At 57.6% G+C, this 21,685-nt stretch overlaps 2 protein-coding genes across 17 annotated transcripts in view; both read left to right on the forward strand.

Moving 5' to 3' along the window:
* PTPRS (protein tyrosine phosphatase receptor type S) overlaps positions 1–21,685 on the forward strand; it is a 155,633-nt gene that overhangs the window by 40,175 nt on the left and 93,773 nt on the right. For all 14 annotated transcript variants that reach the window (XM_040537460.1, XM_040537468.1, XM_040537459.1 and 11 more), the window contains exon 2: positions 17,266–17,433. In XM_040537460.1, coding sequence (XP_040393394.1) covers positions 17,346–17,433 — 88 coding nt within the window. In that variant the 5' untranslated portion in view covers positions 17,266–17,345. The remainder of the gene's footprint in view (positions 1–17,265; positions 17,434–21,685) is intronic.
* LOC121060058 lies at positions 632–20,558 on the forward strand. 3 transcript variants are annotated; one of them, XM_040537474.1, is made up of 3 exons: positions 632–6,073; positions 13,610–13,611; positions 20,548–20,558. In XM_040537474.1, exon 1 carries the CDS (start codon positions 3,823–3,825, stop codon positions 4,900–4,902), a length of 1,080 nt encoding a protein of 359 aa, XP_040393408.1. In that variant the 5' UTR covers positions 632–3,822; the 3' UTR covers positions 4,903–6,073; positions 13,610–13,611; positions 20,548–20,558. The 3 variants fall into 3 exon arrangements, with proteins under 3 accessions (XP_040393408.1, XP_040393409.1, XP_040393410.1); XM_040537475.1 differs by lacking the exons at positions 13,610–13,611; positions 20,548–20,558 and adding an exon at positions 6,449–9,263 and having other exon boundaries at positions 632–5,879; XM_040537476.1 differs by lacking the exons at positions 13,610–13,611; positions 20,548–20,558 and adding an exon at positions 6,458–9,263 and having other exon boundaries at positions 632–5,879.

Below are 21,685 nucleotides of genomic sequence, written 5' to 3' on the forward strand. Positions count from 1 at the left end.
TTCAAACCCAAACGAGCGTGTGAGCAGGAGCACCGCTGGGGCTGGCAGTGCTGCTGTAGCCCGTCCTGGGCTTTATAAATGCGGACTCAGCTTGCGATACTCGGGGAAGGAGCAGGAAATTATCACCACGTTGAAGAGGTGAGGATGAGCGTGACGTGGCCGAGGGCTGCTCTCTGCAGCCGGCTGCCGGAGGCGTCCAGCCCTGGCTGAAGCGACGCCGCGGCTGCGAACAGAGAAAAATCCCAGAGAGCTGGTGAGTGCTTCGCTTCTCCCGGGAGCTTGAGCGGTCTGAAACGGGTGGCTGAGAGCGCCCTGCTCTGCTCGCTGCCTTTTGCCCGCTTTATTTAATTTCCAGCCTAACCGAGCCCTCTCCAGCCAAATAGCAAAGCTGCTTGGGTTTCGTTGCCAGCCAGGTGCACGTGGAGGTAGGAGGTGGATTTGTGGAGCTGGGGCTCCTGCTCCCCAGCCGCCTGTCTTCCCTGGTTGCTTTTGCCTCAAGAGCTGAGGTTTGCACCCTGACAACGATTTTTGTTCCCTGGGGAATAGCCGGAGGCTTAGGGGTCTGGTTTTCCTCTGGGCAGATACGTCTTTGCATCTTCTGGCTGGGTGGATTTACTCCGGAATAAAGCGGATCCAACCCCAGAACGGTTCTGCTGGAAGAGCAAAGATCATCAAAGTCCCTTTAATTCGCAATTAGTCCCTCTGCCCAAGGCTTTGAAAATTGCTTAGATAAACTGCATTAAAAGTTAAATCGGAATTAACCTTTCCTTGCATAAATGACCCCTCGCAGCCCCAGCTGCAGCAGAACGGGGCTGGATGCAGAGTACGGGGCTCCCAGCGGGGCAGCCCCTTCTTGGGGCTAAAATGGGCGAGTTTGGGTCCGTTCCCCTCGCAGCACACCCGTCCCGTGGGGGCTGCTCCGCTCCGCGTGGCTCGGCCCCGCCGCGAGCTGACCCTTGGCACAGGGCTGCCGCGCCGGGGTATTTTTAGAGAAGATAAGAGAGACGGCAGGAGAGAGGGCTGCGTTCCAGGCAGCTCCGACTCTTTAATTATGTTTTTGGTCTAGAAAATTATATGGTTCCTAGAGCGTAAATAGAGAACGTATGGAAGGTAATTGCACCTCCGGGTGCAGAGCAGCTGGAGCAGGGAGAGGCCACGTCCGTGCAGAGGCCGGGATGGGAGGGAAGAGCTGGCCGGGGAGGCGAGGGAGAAGCCAGGGCACTTCCCTGTGCCCGTCCCGTCCCTCGGGAGCACGGACAGGGGACCTCATAGCGAGGGCACGGGGGGTCCCATGGAGACCTGCCCGTGAGCCATCCCGCTGCCGCTAGTCCCTGCGCTTTGGGGCAGTTCCCTACAAAGCTGTCACCTGGGTCACCTGGCCGGGGCCGCCCCGGGCACAGAGGACGAGCCAGGTTGTCTGGGGGTGGTGGGAATCTTCCCCCCAGCCTCGTACACCCCCGAACGGAGAGCCGTGGTTGCTCCGCAGGGAGGAAGGAAATCTAGGGACTGGTTTCGTGGTTGCGTCTTGCATCCTGCTCAGGACTGGGGCACATGGGAGGAGGGAGCCTCAAATGTTCTCCGCGATTTCTTTATCTTCAGAGCTGCCCTGATTTCGGGTGTGAAACCCGGAGCTAGCAGGGGTGGGGGGTGTGGGGCTCGCTGCAGCAGCTCCTGAGCATCCCTCGCCGAGCTGCTGGCATCCTTCGCTGCAGGCTGCCCAAAAAGACGTTCCTGTTCTGCAGGAGAGAGGGCAAGCGCAGAAGCTTTTTCTTTTAAGCGCCTTTTTTTTATTATTTTTTAATCCAGACAAGTTTAATTTTTGGTGCATCGCATTCTTTTAAAGAATGCTTTAAATTCAAAACCACCCTAAGCTCTGCGTTGGCGGCGATTCGCTGCGTGTTTCCCTCTCCTTCCCCTCCTTCCACGAAGCGACGCGGCTGGAGGACGCTGCAAACAAAGGCAAGGGCACGCTTGGGCTGCCGCCGTGCACCCAGCAGGACGAGGGGCAGCGCTGCGAATCCACCGGGTGCTGCTGTGCGGGGCTCAGGACCTTGCAGGGCTCAGGACCTGCAGCGACGAGGAGCCGAAACCTTCGGTAGGTGCAGGAGCGTGAGAAGGGACCTGGGGTAACCCGGTCCCTGCAGATGCTCGGCTCCGTGTGCAGGATGAGTTTTCTCCAGGTAGGACTTCGCTGTCGAGGCAGCTCCAAGCCCATCCCAGAAGTCGGGATGTTCTCGGGACCCAGAGCCCCTTCGTGGGGAGTCCAGCACATTCTGCCTGAGATGAAAACCGAAGGTCTTGATGGGGGAGGAAGCCGGGGTAATTGCTCTGGGAGATGGGAAAGGGACTCCAGGGAAAACAGCTGGGACTGGGCGAGGAAATCCAGGCTTCAATCTCAAACCTGTCTGCAGCTGCAATCCGGGAAGGGGTTTTGCAGAGCCTTCACCCTGCCGCCCTCCTCGGGTTTAACTCTCCTCTGGCCAAATGCTGGACGTGTGGGATCTTTTCCCTCCTCCTTCCTCCCGTTTCCCAGTATAAATACATGGAGCGAAGCCTCCAGCTCTGTTTATTGAACACAAATAGAAGATAAAATAGTGGAAAACTAATTTTTTCATGCTCATTGGTGGGAAAGATTAAAATTATGCAAATCCTCAGCAGCGAGCTTGGTGCAGAGATAAGGGGATGTTCAAGTCGGCTGGCTGCCTGCTAATTCACTCATTGAAAAAGAAATGAGCAGGAAAGCTGTGATCAGCGTCACCGGCCCCTCACGGCGCTCACGGGGCCGGGATTTCTTCGCCGTGCAGGGAGGAAGGCGAACAAAGGAAACCTTTTTTGGAGGAGTGCGGGATGTGCGGCGAGATGCAGCCGCCCGCCCCGAACTCACGTGTCTTCGAGTGCCGGCTGCGGTCGCTGTGATGGGGCACCGAGACCTCGCCCGGGACATTTCTGCTGACCCCCAGCCTTCCAGTTTGCAATGACCTTAAACTCCCCAAGAGCTCAGGCATTTGTCTTTTTTTCCCCCAAGCGTGATGGTTCTGGGGGTGAATGAGGCGAAACCTGCCATTTGGATCCCTCTTGGGTCTGAGCAAGGCTGAGATGCGAGCGGGGAACCTCCGAAGACGAGCGCTGCTGGTGCTGGCTGCTTTTTGCTGTGGCTCTGGGGGCTGTGGGCCACAAAGCGGGGCTCAGCCCAGGGGTTGCTGCCCCGACACGAAGGCAGGGAAGGGACAGGACTGCGCTGTGTGCCAGGACCTGCCCTCTGCCAGCACTCCCAGCCCCGTCGTCCACCCAGCAGGGCCCATCTCCCCCCGTGAGACGGCCGCTTTGTTACGGAAAGCAAGTCTCCGAATTCCCCTGATGGGCATAACAATTAATTTTTTGCAAAGCCGCAGTGCTGCGGGGTGTTCCCGGGATGAAAGGCCTGTGCGTCCGCCCGGGACGGAGCAGGGTATGCGCAGATGTGTTTGCGGTCAGCAAAAAGCATGAAGCAGCATCCATCCCTTGGCCCCCGTGACTCCGGGTCTCTGACTCAGCCCCGCGCTTCGGCAGGAGGAAAGATTTAACTCCTTTAGACCAAACCGCGCCGTGTCCGACGCTACCGGCTGGCACCTCTCCTCTCGGGGGAGAGCTCAGGGCAAATAACGGGGTTTTGCGTGCTGCACTGCCTGCTTTGCCCAGCGCGGGCTCCTCGGCTGACCCTTGAGTTTATTTCTTGAAATCCCAGGAGACGACGCTGGCGTGCGATGCCCGGTGCCCCCTGGAAGCAGAAACCCTGCAGAGCAGCTCCGGTTTTCGGCCGAGCAAAGGCACCCAGAGCTCGAAATGCCGACGGCTGCTCGTCGTGCTGGGAGAGGAAGCCTGGTGCCAGCGCGTGTTTTTGGAAGGGTTTCTCCGACTTCCTGTCAAATCAATATTTATTCACCAATCTATTTGTTTGCTTTTGTCGCTGAAAACTCTCGTGGCGTTTTTTTTTTTTTGTTGTTGTTTTGTTTTGTTTTGTTTTGTTCCCCTTGCGTATTTTTGGCTGCGCGGCGCTGGCGAGAGGGGCTGCTCCAGCTCTGCTGGCTCCAGCCGTTCCAGCTGCTTCCTCCAGCCCGGCGCTCGGCGCCACTGTTGTACGGAGGGGCTCGGCTGGCCGCAGCCTTCTCCCCGCTCGCGCTTGGGCAGGAGGTGACAACGCTGCTGGGATCGCAAGGGGCTGACCTCGGAGACCGTGGTTTTCCACGGCTGCGGTATGGGGGCCACGAGACCGATGAGCGGGGTGCAGTGGACACCAGCCACCCCCACAGTGCTTCGGTCTCCTGCAGAAACCCGAGCCTTTGGGTTTCCTTTGGCTCCTGTTGCTGGTTTGTAGGCACGGTAGGGGTGTGCACAGCCCCTGTTGCCCCCCGGGGGCTGCAGGACCCCCCTGTATCCACCTGCAGGCGCTGCCCTCCGGCCCCGTGGTGCCTCCCCGGCAGCCTGCACAACCCCGGCCCTCCAGCCCTGCGGTTGCCCTCAGCTTTTATTCCCATCACCGCGAACCTTCCCGTTCATTTCTTGTTCCACTTCACACCGGGAGCAAAACAAAGAGCGGCTCGAGCATCGCCCTCCCTCCAGCTGCGCTCCTCCCTCCCCCGCTCCCACCGGCTCCTTCCCGGAGCCCGTCGGGGTGCTGCTCGTCGCCCTCCCTGCCCGGGCTCTCCTTTTCCTGCCCTGCCTCTCGTTTTCCTGCCCTTCCTTCCCCCGTGCCACCGTCGTGCTTCGCCTGAGGATGGGGACCGAGGCTCTGCGTGGCTGCGGCACCTCGCTGCTGCTTCCAGCTGGCGCGGCTCCAGCTGCTCGCAGAGCTCCTTGCACCTGCCCAAAGCTGCGCCCGACGTCCGCGGGGCCGTGACGGAGCCGGAGCTGGGGGTGCCATAAAAAAGGGGCTTTTTAGCAGGACCTAAAGTGCTCCGGAGCCCCCGCGGGCTTGGGGAGAGCGTCGCCTCCTCCGGGGCTGTCTGCGGAGCCCCGGAGCTGGAATATTATTTATCTCCCCCCAGCCAAATCACGCAAAGCTAAATTGAGCTGTGGCAGGCAAAAGTGTGAAGCGTATTATTAGGAACAGGGAGCTCTTGTTCCACAGCTGCTGCCGCTGCTGCCGTTAGTAATTAATGTTTGAGGAATTGCAGATCTTCATTAGGAGAACAATTAGATTAACGAGAGAGCCTGAACTGAGGCTGTGGTGGGAAAGGGGTGGGGGGGGGAAGCTTTAAAAACAAAATAGAGCCCCTCCCTGACACCCTGCCGTGCTGCTTGGGGACGTGCTGGGATCGTGGAGGGGAAGGAGCCGGTCCCCGCTTGTCAGAAGGATTTCAGGCAGTCTGGACCCATCACTCAGCCGCGGCACCCGGCTATTAGCGGAGAGAGCGTTGGGTGAAGGCTGCTCGGGGCTTGGCGAGGTGCTGGGGCTGCCTCGTTAAAAGCTTTAATTGGTGGCCTCGGCGCTGCACACACTGACCCCTCCGAGGCGAGAGCCGCCCTGGGATCGCCTCACTGCAGGGTCTGAGCTTTAATTCAGCAAGGAGAGGGCCTCAGGCTGAGATTTGAGATGATTCTTGGCACTTCTACAGCGAGAGGAGTTTGGGGTCCCCTCCACCCCTTGTTTTCTTCCCTGTGCTGCCCCTGTGCTGGGGCCATCCGTGCACCACCGCTGCCTGACGGACGGACGTGGCACCGAGGGATTTGCTCAGCATAAATGAACCATTTGGAGGCTGTAAAACCATAGGAAGCGAAGGCAGAAGGGAGGTTGGAAGGTCAACGAGTCCCTCTCGCTGGCCCAAGGCAACATCGCCCATTTGGAAGTCCTCGGAGGCAGATAAATGCGTGCCCGGCCTGCTCAAAAACCTGGGACAACGGTGGTCTGGAAGGAACGGTGGTGGTGGTCCTGGAACGACGGCCTCCTGAAAGGAAGGGTGGTGGTCCCGGCATGACGGTGTCCTGGAAGGAACGGTGGTGGTCCTGGGACAACGGTGTCCTGGAAGGAACGGTGGTGGTGGTCCTGGTGCGGTGGTGTTCTGGAAGGAGCAGTGGTGGTCCTGGCATGCCGGTGGTCCTGGCCTTCCAGGGCCGTGGGCAGCGCCCGGCCGTGCCCCTGGCTGCCCCCACTGCACGCTCAGCCCCATGGAACTGGAGACGCCGGAGGCGCTTCCCGTGGCCCCGCCGTGCTGTCCCCTGCCTCTGTCCCTGAGCTGGGGAAGGGGGCGGGTGGGGGTCCCCAGCGCCTCCTGCTTTGGGACGTGGCACCGCAGGAAGGCGTTGGGCAGCACGGGGCGGCGCCCGGAGCTGGGATGGGGGAGGCTGTGGGGCAGCTCCCAAAAGCAGAGAGCGGCAGAGTTGGGGGGGGGGGGTGGTTGGGAAAAGCCACGTGTGTTGCAGAGAGGGCTCAGCCCTTGCAGGGAGGGAAAACGCAAGTTTTGCCTTTCAGGGACCGCAGATCTCTCCCTTCGGTAATTGATGGGGACAGAGGAGTTGCGTTTCCCAGCGGCTCCAGATGGCGCGGCGAGAATAAAAGCGTTTTCTGCAATATGGTGGCTTCCGCGCGTCCGAAGGAGAGATTTGTTGCTGGCCCCGTTCCCGTTTGGCTCGGCGCCGCCGAGGATGGCCGAGGCACCGCCTGGCCGGGCAGAGGGGTCCTGGGAGCTGGCGAGCTCCCTGCGCCGCCCTCGGCCGCTTCTCGGGGGCAGCGCTCTCCCTGCCCTGCCGCAAATGGAGGACAAAATGCATCCTTCTCCCTGGCCAGGCTCATTCCGTCGCGTGCTGATGGTCTTAATGATGGCGCCGAGTAAATATTATCACGTTTAATTCATTGCCCGCTTCCCGTGGGGGCGGGGGGGGCACCTTTGTGCTGCTCAGCGTTACGAACCCCGAGCTGCGGATCCGCAGGCAGCCTGCTCACAAAACCTCTCTGCGCGGTCTTCGTGAGGAGCGACTGGTCCCAAAGGAACCCGGGTGATCTCGCCGGCCTGTCAAAGCCCCCCTCGTGTTGGCTTAAAGTAAAATAAAAACGACGTGTCTGCCAGGTGGAGTCTGTTGGAATTTGGGGTAATGGGTGGGATCTCCCAGGGCCCTCTCGCAAGCTCTTTTCCTACAGCCTGCTGCAGGAGGGATGTTAGCAGCCTCTGAGTGCTTATAAATGTTTTAAGCAGCCTCTGATGCATCCCTGGTGGGGACTGGCCGCGTATGGGTTGCGTTATCACAGCCAACGAACGCAGCCACCTCTGGGTGGGACGGCTGCTAGCCTGCAGGACCACGCTCCTACGGCCGCTCGGAGCAGAGGGGGAGGAAAATCAGATTTAATAGAAGGAACCCAGCAGGGTGAGACCGGGCTGGCAGGCAGGAGCTGGAGGATGGCGAGGAGGACGTTACTCCCGGTTTCTGCTTGTTTAGCAGCCTCTTAATTTCGCATCTCATGCGGAGGATGGAAATTGCAGGCGAGCCCTGCCTGGCCGAGCTGCTCGGCTCAGCCCTGCTCCTGCCTGGCACCGCACGGGCGCTTTGTGGGGCTCTGCTCGGTGCTAAGGTAACTCCTGCAGGCGCTCGCTGGAGCCGGGGCCCTCTGCAAGGATGTGACAAGAGCCAGAGGCTTCCCTAGATCGACGAGGCAGAATGAAATCAGCGAGCACGGAGCGTGGAAGCGGCTCCCTGGCTCTGCTGCTGACCTTGAGCAGCGCAGCCGAAGACTCTGTCCAGTCTGCTCTGGTGTCTGCTGGTCCTCCACCAGCCCAAGCAGCGACCCAGCATCATCCCAGCTCAGCTCTTGAATTCAGATGAGATCGCGGCAGTGAGTGACGGATGGGATTTTTTTCTTTCTCTCCTTCTTCCTTAATCTCCCCTGGCTGGTGGGTCTGAGACACAGGATTCCTGCTAGAGCACGGGAGGGGATTTGCTCATCTTCTGTCTTGCAAGCTCGAAAGCAAATCCTCTTTACGGAGTTTAACCCCCTGTGTAGGCCTGCAGGGCTGGAGCGCTTGGCAAGGAGATGGTGGGGGAGAGATTCTGCAGGAAAAGGGCTGGCGTTAAACACAAGAGGGGAGGATGGGGAGCAGCGTCCCGGAGCCCTCGGTGGCCCGGGGGTGCAGCGTAGCCTCGTGTTGGTCTTGTCTGCAGCTCCCCGGGTCCTGGGCTGGGAAGGGCCCGTCCGGAGGCATCGATGGGGCTGTGGAGGGGTAGTGGCATCGCTCCAGGCACTGAGACCTGCAGCAGGTCCCCGGGGTGGGTGAAGCAGCCCCGGTGCTGGTGGCTGGGTGAGATGGGGTGGGCGAAAGTCCTTCCGTGCCGGGCTCCCGAGCTGGCTGCTGCAGAGCCCAGGAAGACAGACAGCCCGTGCTAATAGCCCTGATGAGCTTTACTTGCCGGTCGCTAATCAGCGAGATGAGAGCTATCGTGGCAAAGCTGTTCCCATGGTAAGGACCAAGACATGAGCTCTCTGTCCTTCGTGCTGCAGCTCAGGCCCCGTCCTTGCTGTGCTGGGGGATTTGCTGCTGAGGTTGCGCCGAGCAGCCGCACGCATCCCTTTTCCACCGATGCTCCTCGACCTGTCCCACTGGAAGCACAGCCGTACCTTTTCCGTGGGGTAGGAAGCAAACCAGATCATCAGCTGCGCTGCTGCTGCAATGACTCCTGTACCACCAAACAGTAATTAGGCTAAACTTTGCTTGCTTCGTTACTTTTATTTCTTCTCGTTTGCTCTCTGCCACGGGTGCGCAGGGGGCACCGGCCTCGTGCAGGGACCGCAGCAGGACTTTGCAGGCGAGAGCAGCCGTGTCGTGCACGAGCCATAGAAGGAAATGCATTTCTTTCCCTTTTTTTGTTTCCTGAGGCTTTCGGCTTGCCAGTACGTGGGCTTGAGCTGTTCCAGCCTCGGGAGTTTTAATTGCTTTTTCCTGATTCGAAAAGCAAGGGCAGTCCCTCGGCATCTCCTGGCCACAGGAGACCCTGAAAATGATGAGCGTGAGGTTAAATCCAGCTCAACTCTGTGTCAGTCAGTAGGAGCCTCTCTGGCGTCGGTGGGGTGTGACGGAGGGGGGTTCGTGCCTGGGTCCGTGGGGTTTAAATGGGGTTCTCCAGGGCGTTGGGCTTTGAGTGAGTTCTGTTGTTGGGTTCTGGCCTGGTGTGGTTTGGGGGTTTTTTGCTCTATTTCTGTCATAGCTCATGGTATCGGGGGCCGTGTCTAGACAGAAAAATAATGGAGCAAAGCAAAGGCTGGGCTCTGCGGCACTGTTCTCCCCGGGGCGATGCCCGAGGCCAGGGGGTGCCCGCACCAGGGCGTGAGGCCCCGCGGCAGCACCGGGAGGGACCGGCCACCACCGTCCCACGGGGCCTCGTGAGCTGCCCGGGCACCCGCTTCGGAGGAGGAGATCCGCGAGGAGCCGGAGCACAGATGAAGATGACAAACGGAGGCAATCGATCAGCAATCGCCTGTAATGAGAAGGTCGCTCTTGCGAGAGGGCTGCTGACATCCTGCACCGGTCCAGCGCCCTGAGCTGGAACTGATAAAGCACCCCGCGTTCCTAATTAACTCTCCTTTTTTCTTTCCTTTTGCTCTTTCATCTCCTTTTCTGTCTCCTGCTTGGGCTGAGGGCTGGTGGAAGACGCGCTGCTTGGGTGCAAACTTGTGCCAGCGGGAGGCGGGCAGGGTGCATCGCCCCAAAACACCAGCGCTTTGCCAGGGAGCCACCACTCCGTGCGCCTGGCCCAGCTGCTGCAGCCGGGAACCCACCGAGAGCCCCTCCAGGGAGATTTACACGAGACCCTTCGCTGACAGCTCCGTATGTTGCTGAGGAAGCACCTTAGGGTGCTCTCAAAGGGCTCCCTAAAGGCATCTGAGGGAGCTCTGACCTGGCGGGCAGGGAGAGCGGCTCGGAGGGCGGCGAGGTTGCGAGACGCAGCGGAGTCAGGCTGCTACGTGGAGGGAGCGGGAAGCCAAGGCTGGAGGGATTCTCCTGTTGGGAGAGACTGATGCCATCTGGATGGGCTCTTCCCGGTGCAGCTCATCTTCGTGCCATTATTACAAGTCAGAAAAGCACTGGTTCCATTGCTCGGTATTTTTCTCGTGTGCTCATAGCTCATTGCACACGAGCTGGCGTCAAGCAAGGCTCCGGGGAGTCTCCTTCCCGGGAAGATGGGACACTCGCCTGAATCCTCCGGAGACCTGGGCTGGAGAAGTGCCTTTTCCTAGCTCGGACTCTAGACACGAGAAGAGCTGTTGCAGCCTTGCTGGTGGTGGGTTGTTGTCTTGGGCTCTTTGTTGGGTTCTTTTATTTCTTTTCTTTTCTCTCCTTTGTTTGAGTAGCGCGTGGCATCTCTCCTTCGGAGAAGGGCTGGTGGTGATGAGTACGGCTGCGTTGGCCGCCCAGGACGCGGAAGGGCTGTCTGCGGTGGGGAGAGGTGCTGGGCTTCTGCTAACGCAGGAATTTCGGAGCGAGGATTTGTTTAAAGGGCCACAGACCTGCTCTCCTCATCAGCCTGCGTGTTGCTCCTGACCAGTGTCACCACAAATGACGTCAAACCACTCGTGAGGGGCGCTGCGTGTGCAGGAACCGCAGCGTGGTGGTTTTCTGGAGGTCAGAGGTGGGCACATCTCCCTTTTCTTCAGACTTGCTCAACAATCGCTACCTGCTGAAAACATTTGTGCCAACAAAAAGGACTTCGGTATGCTTTTAAAAAGGCGTCAGCTTAGCTGGGAACATGCACGGCATCCCAAAACCCGAAGCACTTTGGGGCTGACTGCCTGCTCCTTTGCTGACCTGCACTTCCCTGCCAGCCTCGGGCAGGTTGCTCTAACCCTGTGCCGCCCTCCTGCCTGCTCACGGGGCTGGGACACGGTCCCCTGGGGAAGACATGGTGGTGGTTTTCTCCATAGCATTGTTTTCTCGCAGAGGATCGTGCGTATTCCCCTCGCGGAGGCTGGCGGGCGCGCTGTGCTGGGGTGAGGCCGTCGGGCGATGATTTACCCAGCGGTGCCGGCTGCGCCCCGAGGAGCTCCCAGCCTGTCAGGCAGCTGAGCCGGGGCTCGTGATGAACGGCTTCCTAAAGAGAGGAAGAAAGCTCAGAGGCCTGGCAGGAAGAAATGCAAACCGTTACCCGGAACCGCGAGGAAACGGGGCTGATGACCGCCGATGCTGGGAGGCGCTCGGCGGAGATCTGCCGAGGTTCGTCGGTGAAGGCCAGAGGACGGCGTGTGCCGGTGAAGGGAGGAGAGGAGCAGGGGGAACGTGGCCCTGGGTCTGATTCTTCCCCACCTCGCCCCTTCGTGTGTACCCGAACCCCCAAGGGGAAGCCACGGCCTCAGGGCTCTGCGCTGGGCCGGTTGGATGCAGCCCCGGGCGCGCTGCTCGCCCCAGCATCGCCTCTCTCGCTGCTTTTCGCTCTGCCTTCAGCACTGCTGGGCCCTCGGGGCCCTCCCAGGGCTGCAGCAGCACATGGCGTGGTGGGCTTGGGCTTAGCCGAGGTGCTCTGCTTCCTCCTCCTCCTCCTCCTCCTCCTCATCGTCCCTGCAGACCCATCCGTGCCGTGCTGCACCTGCCGGCCGCGTCCCGGCCGCCGCAGACACATCACCGCCTGTCAGAGCTGTCACTGCGGGGACACGCTGGGCCGAAATTAATTTCTCCTGACGATGGAGCCCAGCTCAGAGCGCTCCTCTCGCTCCTCCTGCCCTGACCACGGCTTAACCCTCGCCGTGCCGTCATGCCCACGGGCAGCAGCACCCGCGTTGGTGCCCCCCGAAGCTCCTCTGGTGCCCATCACTCGGGGACGGTGCCGGGCGCGTGGCGTGCGCGAAAGGACCAGAAATGCTGCGAGAAGCAAGAAGGAGCGTGTGGCTGTGTGCAAACACAGCGAGAGGCGTCATGACTTCATGCTCAGAGCTCTGAGTGTGCAGTGTCTTCTGGGTTCCCGCACTGTGACAAGGGGTAACGCTGTCATATTAAAGCGCTTGGAGATCTGCGGATGAAAAGCAGCGGATAGGACCGAGGCGGTCCTGATCAAAGCTCTTTTTCCTCCATCTGTGTTTGTTTCCCCATGGAAGATAATACTCTGCCTCTTTCTTGTAAATATTTTTTTTAAGATCTGAGTAGCTCCGCGATGGATAAACAGTCGTGCTTAGCTCTGGAGGGGCTCTGCTGGCTGCTGTAACTGCGGTTGCCAGACCAGGGCCTGCGTTTTGAAGTGGGCTGGGGAGCGTCGAGGAGGGGCTGCGTCCGGCTGACCTGGGGGCTGGCTTGGAAATGCCCCGAGACCGCGGTTTTCAGGCAGGGACGTGTGTCTCGAGGTCAGCCCTTGGAGCTGGCCACCTCCGACCAGCAGCTGGTCTTGCAGTGAGCTTTGCCGGTGGACGGGGCTTGTATTTGTTTTACTAACCTGTATTAAAGTGCCGATGTGGGGAAGGTGACGGGAGCACGGCGGTCCCATGTACCCCGGCAGAGACCAGGGCTCTGAGCAGCAACGGGGTCTGTGGGGCACCTGCTGAGCCGCAGCAGCCCAGAAGGCCGGGTGGTTTGGGGGGGCTTGGTTGGCCTGAGGAGCCTGATTCAGCAGGCACAGGGGGTCTGCAGAGCACTGGGACCTTCCTTGTTGCGAGGGGAAGGATGCAAGTGAATGGGGTGCGCGCACGGGTCTTGCTGGGACCTGGAGCATTTTGCTTTTTGCCTGGGGGATGTTTTTTCCTCCCCGTCAGCAGCAGCAGCAGCAGCAGAGGGGCCGTGGTGCGGATCAGCCTCTCGGCAGCCTCCCCGGGGGCTCCCGTGGCCGAGCAAGGCGCGAGGCCGAGCGCTCGCTCCTGGAGCAGGGGCACCACCATCACCTCCCTCCCCGCCAGCGCTGCCTTGCACGTGACCGGGAGGGAATTACGGTGGCTGCCATCTCCCCCCCTGTTTAATAGGGTTTAGCTGGTCAGCACGTTACGGGGTGGGGAGGGGAAGCGAGCGGCAGCAAGGCGTACTTGGAATCACGTCTTCATGCTCTATTTCCCCGGGAAACGAGGCAAACAGTGACCAGCAGAGCAGCGCGGCTGCGGGGCTGCCAGGGGGAAGCTGCACGTTGGCATCCCCTTGTCCCAGCGCCGGGCCCGCGACGGTCCCGGGCCAGGTCCCAGCCGCCCACGCTGCCACCGGCGCTGGCGTCCCCGGCCCAGCCCCAGCGGGGTTGGGATTGCCGGGGGTGAGATAGGAGCAAGGGAGGGCTGGGGGGTGGTGAATTGAAATCTCGGCTCTCCCCTCCCCAAGGGAGGTGACAAATGAGATATTGGCTGGGCTAAAAGCTCTTCTTTCTTCCTTTAAAGAGGTTGCTGGGAGGAAATGAAGCGACCCGCTGACCTTTGTTAATACGCAGCACAAACTAAGCCGGTGCTGCTGGAAGGAGAAGAGACCTCGGCGCAGCCCCGTGCCTGCAAGGTGTTTGCTTCGATCGCTGCGTCTAATGGGAGTCATTCTCCCGCCGCAGCTACCGAAAATGAAGATGTTTAATCACCTGCTAGATCTGCGTGGAAGTTTCTGCAGGGAATTTATTTAGAACGGCCCTTCTCCCTTTTGCGTGCGGGTGAAACAGAAGCAAGAGAAGCCCAAACGCGTTTTGGGGGGATGTTTTTGAGTTGTTTTATTCTAGTGAGCCTGAAACGAAGCTGTGCTCCCTGCTGGATTTTTCTTAACTGCAGAGCAAACATTTCAGTCGCAGGGTTGATGCGGGCTAAGAGAAGGTAACAAATGGCAAAATGCCTGCGTGGCTCTGCCCCCTCCGGTGCCCGTACCTGTGCAGACACTTTTATTTCAAGCACTGTTTCCCACAAGCTCTCTCCTTAAGCAGCAGGAACCAAGCTAGCCGAAGTGGTCTGTAGGCAAAGCCCTCCTCTATCCCCTTGGATACCCAAAGGAGCTTACAGGAGCTAGGTGTCCGGCACCCTCTGAAATGGGAGTTGCTGGGAGGAAAATCTTCAAAAGCATCTTAGCGGCTTAGGTTAAGTCCCTTTGACTCTCAATGGAACTTAAGCTCTTAAGAAATGTAGGTGCTTTGGGGCGTTTCGCCCTTTGTTCCTAGCACCCTTGGGTCCCTGGAAGCCCCTTGCTCTGTACTGGCTGGAGGAGCCACAGTTGGAGGCTGCGTCCTGCAAACACGTCTCCGTTTTATTAGTTTTAGTAGTATTCTGGAAGATTTTGTGCACAGTGCTTACAAGATGCACATTTGCATGCTTAAAGCTGGAGATCAGGCGGTGTGCAAGAATGAATGTCTTACAGGAGCTCTTTTACTGTAAGAATTAATCTTATTCCTGAAATGTGACCGTATCTAGCACAAATCTGACCCCACTGGGGGCCATGGCTTCTCTTAATTGCATTCTTTAGCGAGGATTGAGGTCTATTAGGTGGCTTGCTCCTGTTGCAGGAGATCCTGTGCCAGAGAATTTAGTGAGAGTTTGCGGGTCCGTGGAGCAGTGCAGGAAAGCTGCCGCTGTGTTTGCTTGTGCCGTGCCAGGAGCTTGGCTGGGCGCTGAGCGGAGACAGGCAGGGGGAGTGATGCAAACCTGCTTCAGAGAGCACAGACAAGGTAAGCCGTGCACACGCAGAGGAGGGGAGAGGATGGGTGATGAAACCCTTGCGATTTGAGCGTTCACCAAAGCGATTCCCACTCGAATTCAGCACCGCCTGGAGGGCAGGAGAGGCTTGTTGCGTGGTGGCTGGGTTTCCAAATGTCGCGTGTTCTGCGTTGTAGGCAGGAATCGTGCAGCGAATAAGAGTTTGTTCCCAGTCTCTCTATTGCCAGGGCGCTACCCGAGGGCAGAGCTGACTCCTGCCCCAGTCCCCCCTCGATACCCACGGGGTGCCGGGTGGGTGCACATCTTGGTGTCCTGAAATCCCGTGTCCAGAGGGAGACAGCCGGTGCCGTACCTGCTCTGAAGGATGAGTTGCTGGATTGAAGTTGACGTGTCCTAATATCTCTGCCAGCACTTTCTGTCTCCATCAAGGGCTCGGGAAGCACATTAGCAGCGGAGCGGAAGTGTCACCCTCTGGCATCTCTTTCTCTAATCTTGGAGCTGTTGCCGTGTCCCCTTAACCAGACCTTCTCCATCGGAGCCCATTACATGGCATGAAAAGCCACGCTAGATGCAGGGCAGAAGGTGGAACATTTCCCCGAAGTGCCTGCATTCTGCTCCATTTTCGGGGGCGCTCGGTGGGGGCAGGTTGTGTGGGGCAGCCTCGTCTGCTCTGATGCCACGTGTGAAGAGCGGATGAGGAGCACAGAGATGTTGGGTGGCATTTCCTGGGACTGGGCAGGGGAGGTACAGACTTTGCTGCGATAAAGACAAACAGTTTGTGAAATGCTGGCTGGGCTAGCCTCAGGTTTTGAAATACAGAGGCCTTAAAGGGTTGGGAGGACGCCTGCACTCTGATTCCTGCCCCTCCAGCCCGCCTGATGGGACCTAGGAGCTGGGTGACTCCGAAGCAGAGAGAAGGGAGAGCCAGCAAACAGCAGCTAGTTCTGTTTGTTGTGCTGGCAGCGGTACCACATCCCCAATTTAATTAACAGTTACTATCGCAGCTAGTCATAATGTTCCTGGTCTCTGCTCGCCTCTGACAACACCAAAAGAAACCCCAGCGCACCGCTCTGCGCCCTGGAACCCCGCGAACCCCCCGTTAAGTCTGGCTGGAGCCTCTGCGTGCTTCTCTAATCGTGTCTGGAACAAACATTTGAAGAGATTCCCAGTGGTTTAATCCAGATTTTTTCTCTTTCTTGTACGAGTATCAGTATTTATGCTGCATTTTCACAAGCCAGCGTTGAAGCACGCTGGATCTAGACTAGCACAGAGCACACAGCAGAGGCTTTGTAATCCTCAAAGTGCGAGTCCAAAGCTTCACTCTGAAAAGTTGCTCTTTAGGGCTGAGTACATATGGGGACTTCTTGTTTATCCTAGATTTTCTTTTAATTCTGTACAGTTCAGCCCTGGAGAGTTAATGGGACCGAAAAAGATTAAAATGCCCCTTCACACTGCCTGTCCCGATGGTTTCATGCCCTGATGTGTATCAGAAAGCTTAAGCAGCTGCACTATCCCCTTAGTCCTTCTAAAGCCTTTGATCGCTGTACAATATCTCCTACCTGGCTTTTCTCCAAGAGGTGACAAACCCCGGGTTTGATTTTTAATTGGGGTAACTGATGGCAGGAAGGAATCCACACAGATCTGAGAGCATCTTTCACACAACACTGGCCCGTTACTGCGGCGCTCAGTCTGCCTGACGGAGGAACCGTGCGGCCGCAGCCCCACCAGCAGGTTTTGTTGCAGTTTTCGGTCTCTTGCCTCTATTTCCAGCCCTTCGGGGGCAAAGCTCTGTCGCTGACACACAGGATGGGGGGACTTGCTAAGAATACAGCTCCCTTAATGCCATTCCAGCTTTGCGAAGGGATCAGGATGAAGCTGTAAGGACGGTGCCCCCAGCTCCAGGCGTGTTCTGGCGCAGCGCTGTGGTGGCTCAGTGACGCGGCTCCTCCGTGTGTCGCGGGTGGGGAAACTGAGGCACGGAGCAGGGCAGGGGCTGAGCCGTGCTGAGTAGCTGCTGTCACCCCAGCCCCAGGAAGAAGCCTGGGGCAGTCAGCAGCCTGCGTTTGCCACCCTGACGCCCGTGTGGTTTCCAGGGCCGAGGTTCAGGCCTGCTGCCTTGGGGTGACGGCTGCGCTGCGCGGAGCCCTGGCAGGAAAGGAGGCACTCCCCCAGCCTCAGCAACCAAAAGGGGACTCAGGGGAGGCATCTCCCGCTTCGTCTTCCCTTTCGTGGACAATATTTTTGTTCCTTTCTGGCTTTTTCGCACGTGGGGTTTCCCTTTTTCTTCTCCCACCCCAGGGTTTTGTGGAAAAATCCCCCTTTGAGAGGGGCTCTGGGCCCTGTCAGGTCGGATCCCTTCACACCTCACTGCTCGCCAGCGCAGCTTTTCTCCCATGTTGGGGACGGGGTGTGGGATTGGGGGAAGCTGACAGGTGGTAAACTTTATACACGGGCCTTGCGCAGTGGCTGCCTCCCCGTTACGCTTCCCTTTTCTCCCTTTGTGTGGGTGCTGTGCAGAAATTCGCCGTTAGCTGCTACGGCGGCGGTCCCTTGGTGGCATCGAGGCCCAGGGCTACCTGGCCTCCTCACAGGGACCATGCGTGGCCACAGCTTTCCTGGGGCCCTGCTGCTTCTCCGAGCTCTGTCCGGCTGCCCCATATCTCCACGCCATCCACTGCCCTCGTTCCTCTCTCTGAGTGCTCTCCCCTTTCCCTCTGCAGGTGCTGACGACGCTGGGGACACGCTGTGAGGCCTGCTGACCTGGAGCCTTCCCGGCTGGCGCTGAAGGCCGCTGCAGAGGATGAGGATCCTTCCCAGCCCTGGGATGTCTGCGCTGGTCTCCCTCGTGAACCTCCTCTCCGTGCTGCTGATAGGTTGCGTAGCTGAAAGTAAGCTTGTGCCGGGCCTCTGCCCCTTTCTTTCACCTGTGCCTCACCTCCCCTGGAGAACGACAGCAGGGCAGGCTTTAGTGCAGAGAGCCAGCAAATGTATGCCCAAATTTTTCACATTAGGGAAGTGCTCCGGACTTGATGACATCTCTTAATTTTTCAGCATCTTGAGCTCTCCACTAGCGCCTTGCTGTTGTTCCCAGTCCTGCCTTGGAGGGACATTATAGGGCAGCTAGGTCCCAGCCTGCTTCGAATCTCGGGTTGCCCCTCAGACTGCCAAAGAGCTGGGTAGAAGGGGAGGGAGGTGCCTGGCAGCTCTGCTGGGCCCCTCTGCCCCTTCTCCTGGCCCTGTCTCCACCCAGCTTGCCCATATTGTCCTCTCCTGCTCCGTCCTTTCAGGCGCCTGTCAGACACCAGTGACCGTTGTCATGTTACTTGCTCGGGCTGGATTCAAAACAGCATCCAAAGAAAGAATATTATGTTTCTCCTTCCCCTGAATGAACCAGTTCCAGTTTAACACACTTTTTATCTTTGCTGCCTTTCAATTTTTGCTTTAAAAAATGAAAAGGAGGAGGAAAAAAAAAGTGAAAATCTTCAGCGACTCAAATGTAATGTTCCTTCGACATGAAGGCTGATCGCTTGGGATCAGTGGGGAATAGACTCTTCCAAGCTGATTGAATTATAACATTTTTTTTCCTCCCCAGCAAAGCTGCTTGAAGCTGGTGAGAGGGCTGCTCTGGTCAGTGTAGCCCTTGACAGCTTTTAACGTAATCGCTTCGTTATCAGGGTTTATTAAGATGACCCAGTCACTGGGGATTGAATGGGATTCTCGACCTTTTGTTGCTGAGAGTTTTTTTTGAACAGCGCTTTCTCTCTTCCCTGCAGTAGGCAAATGGGGATGTATTTGCCTTGCCTCGCTCCTGAGTTTTGCTCAGTTAGCCCCTCTTTGCAGGGAGAAATGTCCATATGCAGAAAGATAAAGTTTGCTTTTGTTCTCTTCACTTAATAAGCTTGGGAAGTGAGCCGGGCTCAGGTAAGTTTGTTATAGGGCCACTTTTCTGGTGTGTACCTTTGGGGCAGTCTGTCCCTCAAATGGTGCTGCCAGTTTTCATAAATTTGTCCTCAAGCTTCAGTTTGAGCAGCATGTCTTGAGTGCAGCGGTTGGCAGCAGGGAACCCTTTGTGAACAATTTGCCCAAGTATTTATCCAGTCCTATTTGGATATTGCAGCCACTGCTCTTGTAGGTTCTTACAAGCACCTCGGGTGGATGGTTAAAGCTGCCTGGTGTGCTCCAGCTTATGCTCGGAGCGGCCTCGTTGGCATCTGAAAGTGGGTGTTGGGGCTAGGCAGGCTTCAACCTGCACCGGCTCCTGCCAAAACAGGAGACTGCAAGCAGAAATGTCCATCCCTGGCTCTTTGTGCAGGAGGGGAGGAGGCACTGACAGTAGAAAACCCCGTGTTAGGGCTGCAGGGTCCCATTTATGCTGCTGGTGTGCTGCGACACTCCCGGGCAATCACTTTGTCCTCAGTTTTCCAAGCAAGCAGTGCAGCTTCGCAGGTGCAGATGGAGAGTTTGTGTGCGTGCAAGTGCATCTTTGTATGCGTACAGCCCCGATTCATCTGTTGTGATGTCTGAGAGCCTGTGAAAACTGGAGTGCTTTTCCTCTGTAAATGTAGACCGAGCTCACCAAGCTGCTGGGAGCGGGCACTCTGCAGGCTCAGGGCTTCTCCCAGCCATTGCTGGGTGACTCCAGTTTTCCTGTGGTCTTGGTTTTCCCAGAAAGGAACGAGCGTCTTGTCCAGCCCTGTCTTCTGCGGGGCGAGATTTGCTCAGCAGAGCTGGAGATCTCACATCTGAGTGCTGAGAAGTGTCTCTGGTGGCGATGTGCCCTCGGGAGGGGCTGGTGCTGATCGGGCACAGACGGCACCAGTTGCATGGCCCCAGCCCTGCTGAAATCTGTCACCGCTCGGCAGGCACCTTGCTGCCAGCAGCCAGCCTTCTCTCTCCTCTAGTTCTGCAGTGTCCTTGGGTTCTGAACAGGGAGGCTTTGTGCTTTTTTTCCTCCTGCTGCTCACAGATCTACGTAGGGGAGCTTTACAGGCTGCAGGACTCGGTGTCCACGCAGAGCTGCTGTTACCTGCTTGAGGTGCAGATGGAGTTGGCCCAGGAGTTTTTCTCCTAACCTGTAGAACATGGCAGCATCTCCTTGACCTGTGTAGCCTTGGGGATGCTCTCCCATCTGTGCCAGCTCTTTGAACTCCTCTGAAGCTGCGGCTGTTAGTGGCTGCCTGGTGATGGTGAGCTGAGAGCCCCTGGTTTTGGAGGGACTGCCGAATTCTGCCCGTGCCAGGCGAGTCAGTAGCATCCCAGCTCGTCTGCGATGCTCCCCACTGAGGCATATAAACAGCAAACAGCTTTGTCTGTCACAACTGCGGAGACTGCGTGAGGAGCTGTCACTCTGTTCTGACAGTGTCCTCTCCCATCAGATGGCCCTGGGCTCTGTCACGCTGCCTCTCGCGTAATCCCTTGGCCGGCATCCATTCCGCCACAATGCTGACCCCATTTCCTGTCCTAATTCATCCAGAGGGGCTGCCACGGCCGCGCAGCCCCCCGGGCGATGCCAGATGGGGCCGGGGTGGTGGCCCCATTGCAGTGGGAAGCCCCCATCGCAGGGAGGAAACCCCCAGGACACCAGCTCGTGGCAGGGACTGGCTCACCTTGCAGCAAAGCTGGAAGCTTGAGCTCACCTCCTCATCCAGTGCAGTGCTGGAGGAGCTGCGGCCTCTGCAATCAAAGGACCATTAAAATACTTCCCTTGTTTCCTAGGCTAATTGATCTCAGTCAGTGATTTAAATCTTTCTATGGCTGGAACATTCTATTTAAAGGAAACTGCTCTTTAAATTAAAAAACCAAAGCACCACACTGCTTTTTGCCTGCTGTTCTTCCTTGAGAAGCTGAAGAGGATAATAATTGAAAAGTATAAAGCAGGCCTGTTTCTTCTCTTTTTCTTCGATTGCATGTGGTCACTTCCATTGTTTCTTCTATCCAGTCGAGGGTGGCCATGGAACTGGAAATTGCTGGCTCCGTGGTTATTTGCAGCGGCCTCTCATTAGATGGAAGGTATTATCATTTTGTTAAGGATTCAGCTGGTTCTACGTTAATGGGCAGCCCTGCAGTGAGCTCGGAAGGGAAGGCCTTCCCAAGACCTGCTCCCTGAAGTGCTGCACAGCCCCAGAGGCAGCTCTTGCGTGCCTTTGAGCTTACAGAAACCAGGCAGCGCGGACAGCTGAGGTCCGGACACAGGTCCAGGCGGTGGAATAATTCCCAAATTTCTCATGCGCTTGGGCGTAGAACCAAGAGCTGCTGCTTCGTGGTTATGCACCCAGCCCAAGTCATAAAATCTCTGCAGTGAGCATCTTAAAACATCTCCTGTGAAGGCAGCCTCTCCTTGCTGTGCCTGGCCGGGTCCTTTTCCTGCTCTCTCTGCCCAGGGCTCAGCTGCGTTCGGCTGGAGCACGGTGCCGCGCTCGGGTACCCTGACCTCCCGTGCTACCTGCAGGAGCGACGTGCTCGCTTAAAGTGCTCCTCGGTTGCAGATAAAAAGCCACTTACTGTATAGAAATGTGGTAATTTTTATAACTGAAATCAGCACGCTCGCTGTTTTCAAGTGGATTTTTCCCATTGATTAAACCTTTGCGTTTTACAATAGTGCTTTGCTAATTGGTACTTTGCATACACAGAGGGCTGGTGTGTGGCGCTCTCCACCTCAGCAAAGATTTAATAGCAGATGCAGTAGTGAACATTACTTATTACTTAGGTTTCCTTCCTTTTATAAATCACTTTATAGAACGCTCACTAGCACACTCCAAAGTATTACCATAAATAATTAAAGCCAAATTGCAATTGACAAAATAAAAGAATAAAGCCCCTTTTATGATGCATTACCCTGACTTTCTTCCCTTTTAATTGCCCTTGCTCCATCGTTAATTTGGAGAACACAGAGGTTCGTGCCAGGCGCATGTGCGGGGGGGCTCTCTCGCGCTCCGTGAGCTGCAGTGCCCCGGGGGAGGCCGGCAGCAGATGGCAGCGAGGTCGCTCCACGTGTGCGGGGCTTGCAGTAAGGATGGAGACCACGTGTGGTGGGTTGGGAGAGGAGCCCGGGCAGGTCCATGGTCAGGCTGACAAAGCAGTGCAGCATTTCGGGAGCTGGCACAACAAGGAGAGGTGTGTGCTCCGTGCTGTGAAATGGGG

Source organism: Cygnus olor, chromosome 26 (assembly GCF_009769625.2).
Source record: "Cygnus olor isolate bCygOlo1 chromosome 26, bCygOlo1.pri.v2, whole genome shotgun sequence".
Classification (NCBI taxonomy): domain Eukaryota; kingdom Metazoa; phylum Chordata; class Aves; order Anseriformes; family Anatidae; genus Cygnus; species Cygnus olor.